General features: G+C 35.7%; 1 protein-coding gene across 1 annotated transcript; it reads left to right on the forward strand.

Moving 5' to 3' along the window:
• The first annotated feature begins 244 nt into the window (after window positions 1-244).
• LOC136845956 (growth/differentiation factor 8-like) lies at window positions 245-16,907 on the forward strand. The gene is made up of 5 exons (XM_067116497.1): window positions 245-994; window positions 11,597-11,751; window positions 12,300-12,548; window positions 13,977-14,189; window positions 15,545-16,907. Exons 1-5 carry the CDS (start codon window positions 355-357, stop codon window positions 15,710-15,712), a joined length of 1,425 nt encoding a protein of 474 aa, XP_066972598.1. The 5' UTR covers window positions 245-354; the 3' UTR covers window positions 15,713-16,907.
• Window positions 16,908-17,049: the final 142 nt, after the last annotated feature.

The raw sequence follows: 17,049 nt of genomic DNA on the forward strand, positions 1-17,049 counted from the left end.
AATAGATCATTAAAACCTTTATTTTTCATTGTAAAAAAGTAAGAAATTTTAAATTCGTTGCCTGCTTGTATGTGATCCCATATAAGGCTTCCTTCGACACGCCCCATTAAGATATTCTTATGTCCCCATAGAAAACGGGAAGTGACAGCTCTATATTTCTTGACATCTGATTGGCAACTTGGCTTGGGGCAGCTGACCAATCGGATGCTCTCCCGCTCTCACGATAGCCGAGTAGTTGGCGAGATAAAAGGGTGAGTTAAGAGCGCTATCCAATAGTGGTGGTATGTCACTAGTGGCAGTAGGACTGCATCTGGCCTTCTCCTCGGACCCTGTTGCACGTGGTTACCGCACCAAATGGAACGCCTACTTTACCTCTGCCAGGCCGTTGCTGGTGTAGTTTTCCTGCTGGTTTCTAGCTCCCCTACGGCTGCCTTTACTATTCCTTCCCAAATGGCTCATCAAGCAGATGTCGGATTATACCAAAAGGCTGAAATGGGCAATAGTTCTCAACCGCCCTCTTCCATTTTAGCCTCGTCAGGAGGCCGACGCCCTCACCCATCGCAGACGCAGGATTTTCACCCAGATGCATGGAGGGAAAGGACCTCGTCTCCCGAAGGTACGGATTTACCAAGTCTTACCGACCTGCGATGTCCCAGATGCGCCGTTGACCAGACGATGACTTATGGCTCCTTAAAGTCTTCGTCAGATTCCCACCCGGAGTCCCGGGATCCTTCTTCGAGGAGGGCCCCTTCGTCACTTCCCACCAAGCACCAGATACTAACGGAGGAGGAAATGCGAGCCCTGAGGCTGGAGAGGTTCAAAGCCCAGATACTGTCTAAAATGTACCTGAAGGAGAGGCCGCAGGTGACCATCAGGAGGGAGGATCTCTCGTCCATCATCAGCAACGGCGTCGTGTCCGAAATCATCGCGGGGAGCTCAGGCCCCACGGAGCCCCCCTCGAAGACCCCGAACACGGTCATCCTGTCGGCCAGGAGTAAGTATTCGACTTTTCGATTTTGCTTTAGAATGATTCTTCTTAGTAATGTAATTTTATCGTGTTAATGGTTTGGGATGTCCCCCCAAAAATGCGGGTCCTCAGCATTGTTGGGAATTCCACGTCGATGGTTATAAGCATGCGTTGTGCTTATCTAGCTGACAACAACGTTTCGTCGTCGCTGTCTGTCAGTTAGTAATCTAGTCAACTGAGTTTTGGCATTTAATGAGGCATATATAATTTTATATCCCAGTCAGTAATGCAGTCAGTTGTGGTTTGACATTTTATGATATTTAGAATTCTAGTCTGTCAATCAGTAATGCAGTCAGTTGAGCTTTGACATTTAATGATATATATCTAGTTTGTCAGTCAGTGATGCAGTCAACTGAGTTTTGACATTTTATGAAATATTTTATGACTCTAGTATGTCAGTCAACAATTCACTCAGTTGAGAGTTTGGCATTTTATGATATATACTGTATGCTTCTAGTAACTCATGCATCGGGGTCCTTTCTGAAAATGTTCAGAGTATTTGGAAGTTTTCCATTTTTATTCGTATTGTGACGATTCCACGATGCACAGCCTTCAGTTTGCAACCTGTAATTTACAATTTCATAAGAAGTATCTCACAGCGAGATAAAACTGGCTTTTCTGAAAATGTTCAGAGTATTTTGACGTTTTCCATTTTTATTCGTATTTGCAACCTGTAATTTACAACAAGTAATTCATATTTCATAAGAAGGATCTCACAGCGAGACAAAACTAAACTCCCGTCGCCTCTGTGTCCAGTGAGGTGAGCTGAAAGGCTTCTGCAGAAGAAATGTCCCAATATCAGATTTCTGTATTGCATTTTGACAAGTAACACTCCTTGCCTCATTAATGCCACAGCATGCTGTCAAGTTCAGAGTTTACTTTCTATGCGGACTTTACCTCTTTAGAGAAAGTGGCATTGCGACGGAGGATATATGTGCATTCGTTTACGATGGTTTTATTTTTATGCGTTTTATTTCCTGTTTACTTAGTTTTTTGGTTACAAAACGAAACGAATAGATAAATTGGTTGTGAATATTAAGTGGTGATATTGAATCCGACTCTTAAACAGTTGCAGATCAAAATAATCGGGGAACAAATGGAAAGAGATTGAGTTTTGTATTTTTAAAGTAAATATAAGAACTGATGTCACTGGTGTAATTTAATGCTCATGACACGTAATTACCACATTTACATTAATATAATTACAATCAGCCCTGCAAATACAGCAGCGTTTATCAGTGAAGAATTAGATTTCTTTTTCATTTGTAGAATTTTGATTATTTGCGTAATGCTGATAATAATAGTAATAGTATTAAGCATCACAAAACCTAAATTTATAAACTGTTGTTCCAGAATTATATATTTACGTTAACAAAACTTTAGTAAATGTTATAATTAAGCTTCAGTTTGTATTCTGATGAAAATGGAATTTTTTTCTATATTTGATGATTTCTGTAGCTTTCGAAATTTAAATCATCTCGTCAGAATTCCTAGTATAAGGTTTTGGAAAAATAGAAAATTCTAGGTTACGATAAAAATACTTGAAATCATGTACAAAAATACCCATTGAAATAAGATAAAACGTCTGAACATCTGGGAAATTCAAATCAATTTTTCTTTGATAGCAAGTGTTATCCAGTTTTTTATTTGGTTTAAAATCTGGAAAGTCTGCTTTGAAATCATGAAAACCCATTGTACCTCAGCCGGCGCATTTAGGTATGTATTTTATTTACCCCTGATAATTCTTTTCTCTGCTAGTCTGTCCCCACGATTTCTCTATTTACGTTAATCGGTTATTTTTTCGGGTACGGGCGTGGGCGAAAGTACGCGCTTTCTAAATGCCTTCTAATTTTCATTTTGGAATCATATCAAACAAAATTGTAATAGAAGAGTCCCTTTTTGATTCCTCATGAGGTGTAAAATGTTACTATCATCTTAGGATTAGGCGAAGATTCAAGTTCGCATCTCTTGAATGGCAGGGCCATAAGACTCGAGTGAATGGAGCTTCTTAGTAATGCAAATGATACTGCTCGCCTCGCTGATGTAATCTAGTGATGATGTTGCTGATGCTACCGAACGTTTTGACACACATTTTGTATAATGTAATATATATATATATATATATATATATATATATATATATATATATATATATATACATGTATATATATGTATGTGTATGTATGTTTGCATTTATGTAATTTATGTATTTAGGAATAATGGTCATAATTACCAGGTTTTAAACAATAATATATATACGTTAATATTTACCGGTTATGAAACTTAAATTCTTGCTTCCCTCAACTCTTTTGAGACGTTCCTTTATATCACCAAAGATAATATAAGAGGATCTACGTAGTCTTTTTTTTTTCATATAACAATGATAATCATACCTGTAATGATAAGATGAAATAATGAATTTGTGACTGATGCAGCTTCTCTGATGTATTGAATATAATGATTATTTTTTTTTTTAAGCTTTTCTGTCATTAATAAATGTTAATATTATTTTCATAAAAGTGACTGGCAGTGTCCATCATAATTGCCCTTAAACTATGTGTTCAATAGGTTTGAAAAATAATTCGATGAAGTTTCGTTCAGGTACATCTCGCTACTCCAATAGATAAAATCGTTATAAAGTACGCCGGTCTTAAAAAGTAGCGTTAAGAAATAGCAAAATGAAATATTAAAATTAAAAATCAGTCAAAACTTTAGAGGAAATATGCGTATGTACTGATAACATCATTACAACAGCATCTTGTGGGTACTGAATTCAGATACGAAATATGCATTTAGTGGGTACCAGGTACGACTGTATCGGCTGTAGTTGTGTTTTGTGGATTCAAAACTCGGTTACACGGTCTGCCTGTCACAGGAATACATACAAGGACTGATCATAGCGGTTTTTTGTCGGTTCAAACTTTCCTGGCCTTATTACCGCGGTGGCTTGCCTGCCATTGCCTTCGCTCGGCCAGACTCCGGGATCTCGTGACGTCACCACCATCACGCGATCTGATCAGCCAACCACCTCATTTCGAAGGTCCTGGGGACCTTTTTTTTTTCTTCTTCTTCTTCTTCAAAATCCTCGGTAGTCCTCATTTTTCTTTATTTAACGCCGCACTCTGGTGTCACAAAAGTGGGCAGTGGTAGGACTAGAAAAATGGTGATGGTCGAATATTTTGTTACGTAATAAATGCATAACAGGAATTCTTGATATTATTTAGAAGATCTTCTTTTACACACACACATATACACACACAGACACACACACATACATACATATATATATATATATATATATATATATATATATATATATATATATATATATATATGTGTGTGTGTGTGTGTGTGTGTATGTGTGTGTGTTCGTATAAGATCTACATAATAAATGTTATACAAATAGGTAATACTTTCCTACGGAGCTTTAATGTTCAAATTTGGACAATAACTTTTTGAAATTTTTCCCGTTACTGTTATGTAATTTTAGTTTTTACGTGACAATTAGTCTGGATAAATACCAAGTAAACAAACTGTCAGAAAAAGGGAGTTTAAGTAAAATTACGCTTATCACAGAAACATTATTATAATGTTGCATATGACAAACAATTATTGGTCATTAAAGAACGCATGCGTTTCAAAAGAGAGGAATTGCCATAGTTCATAAGGAGAAGAATAGATGAAGAATAAGCTAGGAATGCAGATTAAGAAGTGAAAGAAAATTACAGCTATAAAAAGGAAGAATGAGTAAACTTGGCAAGCGGTCGCATTATGAAATTAGAAGGTTAGTGAAGGATAAAAGAGAGGGAACATTTAAAGCTAGGTATGGATGGAGGAAGAGTGTCATATTAATAAAAAAAAAAAAATGAAATTAGATGGGTGCCAAGAGGCGACAGAAGAGTCCAAGAATTTGGTGTGGTTAGGTGCGGGAGGGGGTTTGGTGTGGAAGACACAGTCAGCATCTAAATGCGCAAGTTATTATAAGTCATGTAGTATTGAACATGTAAAATTCTGTGAGAGTATAACCAGCCTTTTCGTTATTAAAGCCAGGAATGTGTGATTTTATCTCTCTCTCTCCCTCTCTCTCTCTCTCTCTCTCTTTCTCTCTCTCTCTATATATATATATATATATATATATATATATATCTCTCTCTCTCTCTCTCTCTCTCTCTCTCTCTCTCTCTCTCTCTCTCTATATATATATATATATATATATATATATATATATATATATAGATATCTATATATATATATATATATATATATATATATATATATATATATATATATATATATATATATATATCAAAATAGCGTTGGGATGTTACCCATTAAAAACAATGCTTTTGATATCAAAGTGGAAATATCCCATTTATCTATTTGTGTATTTAATTCTCTAATTGCCACATTCTCCAGATTTGTGTTTTTATGTCTCTTTCAAGTTCCCACCTTCATTCTGCTTTGTTTTTGATTTATCAAAGTCTGCCTTAACAGAAAATTTTGTCCTTTTGATCTTGCCTTCTTACCAGACACAAAGACCCAGTTGAATAGACCTTTGCAGTTTCTAGACTGAATCACGTGGTCACAGACTGACTGACAGCCGAGCCCAAAACGAGGACCTCCCAGCGCGTGTCAATGCACGTGGTGTTATCCTGCCTGCTCGAAGTGGGTACTGTTGTGGGAGAGGGGTGTGGGGGAGGGGAGGGTTGAGTCATGTGGATTATTTACGTAAAAGTTTGGAAAGTATTTATGAAATGTGATTTGCTTGTCTCTTCATCGTCTTCTTCCTTAAACACTTAGGAGTGGTTGTGTCATATATAGGAACAAGAGAACCACTGCGGATGTAAATTTTGTGAGATATTGCGGAAAAGAATCGATTAGGTTCATATCACAAAGTGGATTCACAGAAAGCGATGGTCGTAGACTCAGTAGTAAAATATATTTTTTAAAGCGCTTTCCAAATGTCGCATATTTTTCATTTCATATTTTTTGGGTCATTATAGTGCTCGCCTTGTAGCTAAAGAAATCCAGTACTTGTGAAAATTATTTCACAAATATTGAATGAATTAGCATCTCGGAATTTTTAGGAGTGATGTAGTTGTTATATATATATATATATATATATATATATATATATATATATATATATATATATATATATATATATATATATATATATATATATATATATATATATATATATATATATGTGTGTGTGTGTGTGAATGTGTGTGTGTATGTATGTCTGTTTGTACAGTATGTGTCTCACAATGTGTTATTAGAGGGTCAGTTTGGCGTGCCATTCCTTTGCAAAAGTTTGTGTAGGTGCCTTGCATAAATTTATAGCGATATGATCATGCAACTGATCTTGAAAATTTTTTTGCAAAGAAAAAAATCGACTTGAATAGATTCACTGAGAAAATAATTATCCTAATGGAAAATCTTCCTGGAACTATCGATAATACTGCATAAGCAAAATATCTTTTTGGATGCAAAGCATATGCTTTATTTCTGAGGTATTTTTCAGTAATTACCTAAAGAAACAAAGCATGCGTATAATCTGTGTCCAGCTGAGAATTCATAATTCTTGAGGATATTTTTGCTCAAGAAGATGTAATCAATTTATGTGGTAAACATGAATTATGCAAACGAGGTTGTACTGTGATGCCACATTTCTGACAACTGCAAGACGGAAATAGTATTTCTATCGATATACGGCAATCTAAAAGAGCTGCAATAGGTGTTTCACGAGCAAAGAGTAATCATATATTGTTCTTTTATTTTATTTGTACGTATGTAACAGAGGAAGGACAGAGTACTTATATTGCACACGCATGATTTTTGGGATGAGGTTGCTAGCCCATCTCCGTAGCCCACAGATAGGCAAGGTGCTTTTGTACTGTCCCGATAGCGTCTGACGTTTCTAGAAAGTCATCCTTCCAATGATTGACGTAGCCCATCAATGCCTGACTACGTCATTCTGCTATCCTGTACTTAGAACCGAAATCAACCAACATCTACCATAATTATCTATCGTGGTAGATATTGGTGGATTTCGATTCTAAGTACAGAATCTGATTTGGCAGCAATAAGTATAGCAGAATCGAAATCAGCTTATATATCTCTTGGTAGCTAAGTGGATACGCTCGTCACGTCTGTGTTAAACTCACAAGGAATAGGTGCGAATTCTGTTCGGGGGCGGATGATAAATTTATACGTAATGCCCATTTTGGTACAAATTGTATTTCCAAGGTAAAGTGAATTCGTTTTTAAGGGGTATTTGGAACTAGTGTTAAAATTATTTATATATATATATATATATATATGTGTGTGTGTATATTACATATATATGTATATATATATATATATAAATATAAATATATATATATATATATATATATATATATATATATATATATATATATATATATATATATATATATATAATACACTAGTATATTCAATGATATGAAATCAAATGGTCTTTATGAAAGTAACTCCGCGACACTTGATTCTAATGATTCATAAAGAATTCTGATAAGCTATTTTTGTCGTGTACTGACATGATACGCCTACGGCGTTTTGTTGTTTGTTTACTGTTTTTGTTCTCTCTCTCTCCTCCCTCTCTTTCCCGCGGCGGTTGATTTGTCTGCATACTTTTTATATATTTGTATGAAGATGAGTATATTTCTATCTGTGTTTGCAAGTATACATTGATTCCTTGTGTAATTACTGCTCTCTCTCTCTCTCTCTCTCTCTCTCTCTCTCTCTCTCTCTCTCTCTCTCTCTCTCCTGATGAATTTGTGTATCATTCTCTATTTTTTAAACCGCTCTCTCTCTCTCTCTCTCTCTCTCTCTCTCTCTCTCTCTCTCTCTCTCTCTCTCTCTCTCTCTCTCTCTCTCTCGACGAATCTATCTATTTGCGTCATTATATATTTGAATATGCAAATTCTCTCTCTCTCTCTCTCTCTCTCTCTCTCTCTCTCTCTCTCTCTCTCTCTCTAATGTTGCTGGGTGGTCGATGACAAGAGCGGTGTCACCAGAGCAGTCAGCAAACAGCTGTCTCCAGATTTGTCAGTCGGGTTTGAGTGAAGAACATCACCAGCTCGTTTGTCATTACTGCATAGCGCTCGTTTCTGCTGTCAGAGCTACGAGTCTCTCTCTCTCTCTCTCTCTCTCTCTCTCTCTCTCTCTCTCTCTCTCTCTCTCATTATTAAGGCGGCAAGCAACAAAGGACCAAAAGATTCGTAAATTTAAACTCAAGCCACCTGGCTGCCATCATGAACTTTATAATGCAAGTCCCAGTGGCCATATCTTTATTAAGCTTTTAAACCAATGGCTTCCATATTGTGGAAGTGAATTCTCTAGGCCTATACCATTACGCTAGACTTGTATATCTTAGAATTTTTATGAGTTACGTAACCTTGATACTCTAGGCCTATGTCATTACACTCGATTTGTTTATCTATGAATTTCGATTAGTTGCGTAACTTTGACACTAGGCCTATGTCATTACTCTCGATTTGTATATATCTGAATTTTTATTTGGTTTCGTAACCTTGATACTCTAGGCTTATGTCACTACTCTCGATCTGTATTTCTCGGAATTTTGATTGGGTACGTAACCTTGATACTCTAGGCCTATGTCATTACTCTCGATTTTTATATATCTGAATTTTTATTTGGTTACGTAACCTGGCGGCAGTCTTGGCTAGCCTCTAAAATCTTCGAACCTATTTTCCTCGGAAACCGCGAAATGGATCAATTTGGGATGTAACGTATAAGTTCACTTGTCCAGGGTCCTCCAAAAAGATGTGGAATTTAAATCGAAATGCAAATTAGGCCACAGCTGGCCTCTCAAAAAAAGAGATAGAAAAATTAATACTTTCCATTTCTTTGAACTTTACACTGAAAATAGGTTCAGGGATGTTTTCAGCAATGCCCTTTTGATAATGACCACTTTCGAGTCGGTCATGTGACCTCTTGACCTACTTTCAAAGCCTTTGGGCCAAACTGGGATTGTTTTAAGGTTTGGTGATGCATGTCTCAGAATCGAAAATCGTGCATAGGCACATGCACGACTTCCAGCAATCATTCCACTTCCGGTCGCCATCTTGCAATTTTATACCCTAATCTTAGTGTTGAACAACATTAGACTTAGTGGCTTAGCACTGGTGTTATCTCCGTTACCAAGTTATTATTATTATTATTATTATTATTATTATTATTATTATTATTATTATTATTATTATTATTATTGTGAGAAGCAATTGTAGTAATCGTATTTGATACAGGAATAAACCCAAATCATTAATTGTGATGCAACAAAGAACTACTGATTCTGGGTGTGTCTGTGTGTGTGCGTGTGTGTGTGTGTGTGTGTGTGTGTGTGTGTGCGCGCTCGCCATTACCTTCTAAAATACCTAAGGAGAATATTTCTCATTCCTGAATGCACTCACAGGACCGCCCCCCAACAATGCACCGAAAGAGATGCCTAGACAAGGGTGACCAGAGAAATAAATGCTTGTGCTTCCAAAATGCAACACGGAGCGTTGCTTCCGTTCCCACAGTGCCTTTATAGCTGACCTGTGCTTGCCAGAGCAACTGGTACTATGCTGACCTGTGCTGACCCTACCAAGCCTCGGCTGTTAAATCTGCCAACTGTGCGCCCGCTTTTACCCACAGGTGGCAAAAAATCTCTGGCAAATGGACGTCACCTGTATTGTAAATTTTGGCATGGGTCAGATTTTATTGCTTTCGATCGGTTCTCTCTCTCTCTCTCTCTCTCTCTCTCTCTCTCTCAGCAGAAGCTTTCATTATACGTCTAAGAAACAATTTGTATGAATATTGTTATATATTTATATATATACATATATATACTATATATATGTGTGTTTCTATATATATATATATATTTATTATATTTATTTACACATATATATAATAGATAGATATATTAATAAATAGAATGATATGACAATGATTTGCACAGATGAAAAATATGACTTGGTATATGACAAGTGTTCAAAACAAACGAATCAATGGGAAGTATTATATTTATATAGCACAGGGGTTAATGTAATGAAAGATTTATTGTCCATTTTAGGGAAACTCGCTTCACACTGTCATGCCATTTTAGTCTCATTCCGCACAAAACATTAGCTCGTTTTGAGTATTAGTAGTAGTAGTAACAAAAGTACTACTACTACTACTACTACTACTACTACTACTACTACTACTACTACTAATAATAATAATAATAATAATAATAATAATAATAATAATAATAATAATAATTCTGTCCGTCGTTGCAGCGTTACGAGAAAACAGAGGAATGACGAACACAAATTTCTCAGTACATACAGACAAAACAACAATGACTGAACAAATTGTAAAAGCAAAAAACAATATTTTCCGTCTTCAAAACTCGTAGAAGTAGTTGACCTGTAGAGGTGGTTGCCGTGAACCCTGGTGCAAAAACATTTTAGTAAACTAGCATTCAGTTCTCTGGTATAGGTTTAGATTAATATTCTATTTGTACCATTTCCTACACAATAAAAGATATATATTTATGTATATTATATATATAATATATATATGTATATATATACTTTTTTTTTTACATAACCTTACTCTTGCTAACATTCAATTTCATCTTTTTTCATCTCACAAACACTCAAGCTTTCATCTTCAGTAGCCCCAGTTACTACATAAAATCTAAAATGTATTCTGAAGTTCATCTTCGTTCAAAATACTTTGGCGTAGTCGGTAATTATGGAGTTCTTGGTATGAATATGATTAGAAAGAGTCGTGGATGCATGCTATGAATGAACTTTTTTTTTTTTTTCTTCGCAATGAAATCTCAGTAACTTCTCAAGTATAGTAATTGTGATATCTGTCTGACGGGACATACTGGCTTATCCTCTGGTTGCAGTATGATTAAAATTAAAGGAAAAAAATTAAGAGTGAAACTTTCTTCACGAACAGACTCTAAGCCCGAACTTGACTGTTGATAAATTCTATCTGATTTAGCTAACAATTGATCTTAAGTACCCTGTAGGAGGATAGTGCCGTCAGTGCACCTCACGCGGTGCACTGTAGGCATTACTTGAGGCTCTTTGCAGCGCCTTTTCGGCCCTTAGCTGCAACCCCTTTCATTCCTCTTACTGTACCTCCGTTCATATTCTCTTTCTTCCATTTGAGTTTCCTGTCTCTCCTAATAATTGTTTCTTAGTGCAAGTGAGCGGCTTTCCTCCTTTTACACCTTTCTAACCTTTTTACTCTGAATTTCCCTTTCAGCGCTGAATGACCTCATAGGCCTCAGTGCTTGGCGTTTGGCAAGAATTTTATATTCTATTCTATTGATCTCATGTAATAAATCTGTAATGAGTAATCCCTCATAATTAAAACTGTCATAATGCAAAAGCACAAAAACTGAGCCCCACAGTGTCAAAAGTTATAGGTACAAAATGTATCAAAATCAGTCAAGGAAGAATACAGAATAATTGTAGCTCTCATTCAGTCAACCAGTTGGTATATCTCACGACATTATCTTCTTCTCTCCTCCAGATACTCACTGCAGGGGGCACCGCACCTCCAGGTCCTCTTGCTTCGTCGTCACTTTAGAAGGGTCCACCTCCGGAGGCGTCTCCAAGGCCGTCCTCTGGTTCTGGAAAGTGGAGGAGGCCGAAAGTGACGCTCCGCACACCATCGTCGTCAGACAGGTACTGAGGTCATTGAGACTTTACGTATATTTGCACCTTGTGATGAAGTCTACTTTAAGTGCCTCAGGTTATGTGATGCTTCTCACTTTGAGTTTACGTTCCCATATCTTCTGGAAAAGACAAGACACTGGTCTTAGGATTTTTGTATGCTTCTCTTTTTTAGTTATTTTTGTATGGGCATTAATATGGGAACCTGATGGCCTGTTTGGATTATTCCTTTTGAATTTGTGAATGTTAAAATTACTCTATTAACTCAAAGTTACTCTTTTCTGTTTCCGTGCGCCACTATGACCCCTGGCCCCTTGAACCAGTTTTACAGCAAGTTTCATTTGCTCTCGATAGTTTTCAAGGTATAGGTGCTAACCTGATGCTCATCCTTCCCCATGTACCTATATATATATATATATATATATATATATATATATATATATATATATATATATATATATATATATATATATATATATATATATATATATATATATATATATATTTATTTATATTATATATATATATACATACACTTCAGGTAACCATTTTCTCTTCAGATTCCTCACCACTCCCGCCACAACCACGGACGAGGCCAGGGCACCACGATATCCCCCAACGTGACCACCTCCGGCTCCAGATGGGCGGAGGTGGACGTCACCCAGATAGTGAGGGCGTGGATGTCCAACGGCCGCCGGGAGTTCAGACTCGAGATCTTCTGCGCCTCCTGCGGGGAGAGGGAGGGGGGTCCCGCCTCTAGCGTCAGAGAGCAGTGGCCCTTCATCGTCGTCACCCAGGAGGAGCCTAAGGTAAGGGACTGGGTGCTCCTGTAGGCTAAGAGGCCTTGGGTTTCCTGAAGGGTGTTTCAGTCCTGTATGTGGAGACCTCTACGTGAAGTCAAAATGGCAAGATTTTTTTTTTTATGCTGATGGAAGAAGCTGGTTAAATCATACATAACAGAGTCTGACAATAGAAAGTGAAAGCGAAAGAGATATAATAATAATAATAATAATAATAATAATAATAATAATAATAATAATAATAATAATAATAATTCATATTATCTTATTGCGACTGTAGCCACTATTGATAATAATAACCAAAGTAAAGAGAGTCACATAATAATAATAATAATAATAATAATAATAATAATAATATTATTATTATTATTATTATTATTATTATTATTATTGAAATTCATATTATCTTACTGCGACTACAACTACCTACCATTAATAATAATAACGGAATCAAATAGATTCAGATGGTGTCACGTTAATAATAATAATAATAATAATAATAATAATAATTTTACTTCTACCCCAACTAATATTCGTAAGAATAATAAAAACAAAAAAAGATTCAGATAGTTATCACGCTATTAAATGATATTCTCGCCTTAAACAACCCTCCCCATAACTCCAGTCGGACTGTAAGGTTTAGAAACAGCTACAGAAAGAATCCGCAAACACCTGGAGAGAGAAATCAGATAAATAATCAAAGTAACAGGAACGGCCATTAGCGTACGTCTCAAGGTCGTCTTCCTCTCTCGCACCTAGAGAGGCCTCGTGCTCAGGTGTAAGGGGACGGGATTAGCGCAGCGGGTTTTTCTACTAAGAGTCTTGTGGAATTTATACGTCTAAGAAGCGTGATTTGTGAAAACTCTGAGCATTTTTTTAATGATGTGGCTTTTTTGTTGTTGTTGAATGTGAGATATTTAAATTACGAAATTGCCTTTGCTTTTGAGATTTGATGAATATTTAGACAATTTTTGTTAAATGTTATTTGCAGTTTAGATTTGCGTAATATAAACATATTTTCCTCTAAATGTGGCGTGTTACTGAGATGTTTCAAAACGCTGGGAAGTTTTTTTTTTTTTGCTTAAATGTGGTATGCAATGGAGGTGTTAAATTATGGAATATATATATATATATATATATATATATATATATATATATATATATATATATATATATATATATATATATTATATATATATATATATATATATATATATATATATATATATATATATATATATATATATATATATATATATATATATATAATTTTTATTAGGTCCTTTAATGGACACCTGGCACATTATGAATTATGTTATTCCTAAATATGGCTGCAATGAATCACACCATATTATGAAATATAGTTCCCCTTAATATTAAAAAAATGATTTCTCTTAAATATTACCAAACTTAATATTTGCCTGTGTTCCCTTCAAGGTTCGACAGCGCAGAAGCAGTAGCGAATGCTCGACGGGGTCAGAAGGGGGCTGCTGCAGGGCATCTATGAACGTCACGGCCGCCCAGATGGGATGGGCGGACTGGATCATCCACCCGACGTCGTTCCAGTTCTACTACTGCCGTGGCCACTGTAGGCCTACCCTCCAGTCAGTCACCTCTGCCAATATGTCGAACTACAATATGATCTTGCAGGTGAGTTCGTTCAACCTGTCATCGCCAGACGTTCGACTTTTTTTTTTTTTTTTTTTTTTTTTTTTTTTTTTTTTTTTGAGTTTTGAAAACAGATTTCTTGAGTTCATTAGACGCCCGATTTTTTGGGGGAGGATGTTGAAAACAAATTTCTTGAGTTTATTAGAAGCCCACTTTTTAAGAGGGGTTTTGAAAACAGATTTCTTGAGTTCATTAGACGCCCGATTTTTTGGCGGGGGTTGTTGAAAACAGATTTCTTGAGTTCATTAGAAGCCCACTTTTTAAGGGGGGCGGTTGTCTGAAAACAGATTTCTTGAGTTCATTGGACTCTCGACTTTTTTTGGGGTGGGGTTGAAAACATTTCTTGAGTTCATTGGACGCTCGACTATTTTTTTGGGGTGGTGTTGAAAACAGATTTCTTGAGTTCATTAGACGCTCGATTTTTTTGTGTGGTTGGGGGATTTAAAACAGATATCTTGAGTTCATTAGATGCCCGACTTTTTTGTGAGATTTCGAAAACAGATTTTTTTACTTCATTAGACGCCAATTTTTTTTTTTTTTTTTGGGGGGGCGGGTATTTGAAAACAGGTTTCTTGAGTTCATTAGACGCCCGGTATTTTTAGGGGGGAGTTTTGAAAACAGACTTCTTAAGTTCATTTGACACTAGACTTTTTGAGGATTGTTTTAAAAACAAATTTCTTTCTTGAGTTCATTTGCTTTCGGCTTGTTCAAGGTGAGGCTGGCTAAAGAGATGGTATGTACATGTTGAGTTGATCTTTTGACGAATTCTAGACTGTTTCTTAATGGGGAGGTTAAAGATCGTTAAATTTTTAATGGGGAAAGGTTCAAACTTGTTAAGCTTTTAACGGAAAAATGTTCAAACTTGTTAAGTTTTTAACGGAGAAAGGTTCAAACTTGTTAAGTTTTTAACGGAGAAAGGTTCAGACTTGTTAAGTTTTTTACGGAGAAAGGTTCAAACTTGTTAAGTTTTTAACGAGAAAGGTTCAAACTTGTTAAGTTTTTAACGGAGAAAGGTTCAAACTTGTTAAGTTTTTAACGGAGAAAGATTCAAACTTGTTAAGTTCTTAACGGAGAAAGATTCAAACTTGTTAAGTTTTTAACGGAGAAAGATTCAAACTTGTTAAGTTTTTAACGGAGAAAGGTTCAACCTTGCTGTTAAAAATATACATTTCAAAAAATATTTTGGCGAATGTTGTTTTTACTGAACACGCCAGACACCAAACCGCTTTGGAATCGTTTAATGTATTAGTAAACGTAACTGAAATACATTCTAGTCAAGCAGTTCATCACAGACATATGAACTAAACCTGACCGTAGGTTTTTCCTTCTTTTTCCAGAGATTATTCTCCCAGCAAGAAGAAGGGTCACCGCAGAGGGCCGCTCTGATGCCCTGCTGTTCTCCAACCACTTATTCCCCAATCGATATCCTCTACGTCACCAACAGCACAGTCCAGTACAGGAGGTTTACCGACCTCATCGTGGCGTCCTGCGGGTGCAACGGCTGAGAGGGAGGGAACCGAGAAGGGCAAGTGGCTCCTTGTCAAATACGAAGGGCTCGCGAGGGATCGAAGGGCTGGTCAGAGCAAGAGAAGGTTACCTGACTCGTGGCTGGAAAACGCGGACGGTCCGCTGGGCACCGCTGGAATCTTATCTTCCAGTTCATATCCGATCTCGTAAGGGCTTGAGCGGTGAAGCCTCCTGAGTTTGAAAGGGTTATGATATTAAATTAACATTTTCAATTTTTTTTTTTCTCAACGCTGGACAGGTTTTTTTTAAAGCTCTCTCACTCAGTTTCAGGTTCGGGAAACCTAGAAAAGAAATTTAGAATCAGAGATAAAAAGAAGACATTTGTAAGAAATATAAAATATAATTGTCAGTAACGAAATAGATACAAGAAAACAGTATCATTATGTTCAACAGTTTCATGTTATCTTAAATCTTGTTCAAATAGTCAGTGTTATCAATCAGCTGAGACAGATCTTGTACTTTTATTTCACCGTAGGTAGAGACGAGAAGAAAACAAATTTTATGGAAAGAAAATGATACAAAAAACTAGTTTTCATGTTATCAGTTTTTTTTTTAGTTATAGAAATTATTTAAGTAAATCTGTTTGAAACGTAGAATGACTTCAAAAATGTTTTAGAATGAAAACATAAAAATCAGTTCAACAACTATGTTCTCGTACTGTAATATTTTAATAATAATACTGATTCCTGTGCTAAAGAATAAATCTAGCAGTACTGACTGTACATAGTAAAATTACTTTTGAAATATTGTAAATAGTATGGAAAAACTGAATTATTTAATGTACATAAAAAATTATTTTGGCATTTGTAAATTATAAAAACAGTCATAACTTTTGCTTTAGAATGTAAATAGTTATTTTAGTTCCTGGCGTCATTCATGTAAATAACGTTTTCATATTTCAAATAATTTTTTTTTTATTTTGAAAATTTTTTTATTTTATCTTCTTTTCAAAGATCACTTAAAATTACTGTTTTATCTTCGGGATCTGATTAGCAAAAATGTATTAAATTTCCTGTATCTGTTCTGAATTGTACATCGGTTTCTTTTTACGTAATTTATAAGTCACATTTCCATTTGTACATACGCATTCCTATTTGTAAATATGGGTGTACTTATTTTGCCTCCAATTGAAGTATATTTTGTACGTTATTTATTAAAATGTTTGAAATAAAATTTTTCTGTTTACTCATATCCTGCTCACTAGAAAGTTTACCAGAGTTTTAAGGATTATTATTATAATAACTGATAACAGCAGTGTTTGGCGTGAATAATGTGGCGCCATCTAACAGTATGAGTGTTAACTCCGTTTGTTAAT

Source organism: Macrobrachium rosenbergii, chromosome 14 (genome assembly GCF_040412425.1).
Source record: "Macrobrachium rosenbergii isolate ZJJX-2024 chromosome 14, ASM4041242v1, whole genome shotgun sequence".
NCBI classification, from domain to species: Eukaryota; Metazoa; Arthropoda; class Malacostraca; order Decapoda; family Palaemonidae; genus Macrobrachium; species Macrobrachium rosenbergii.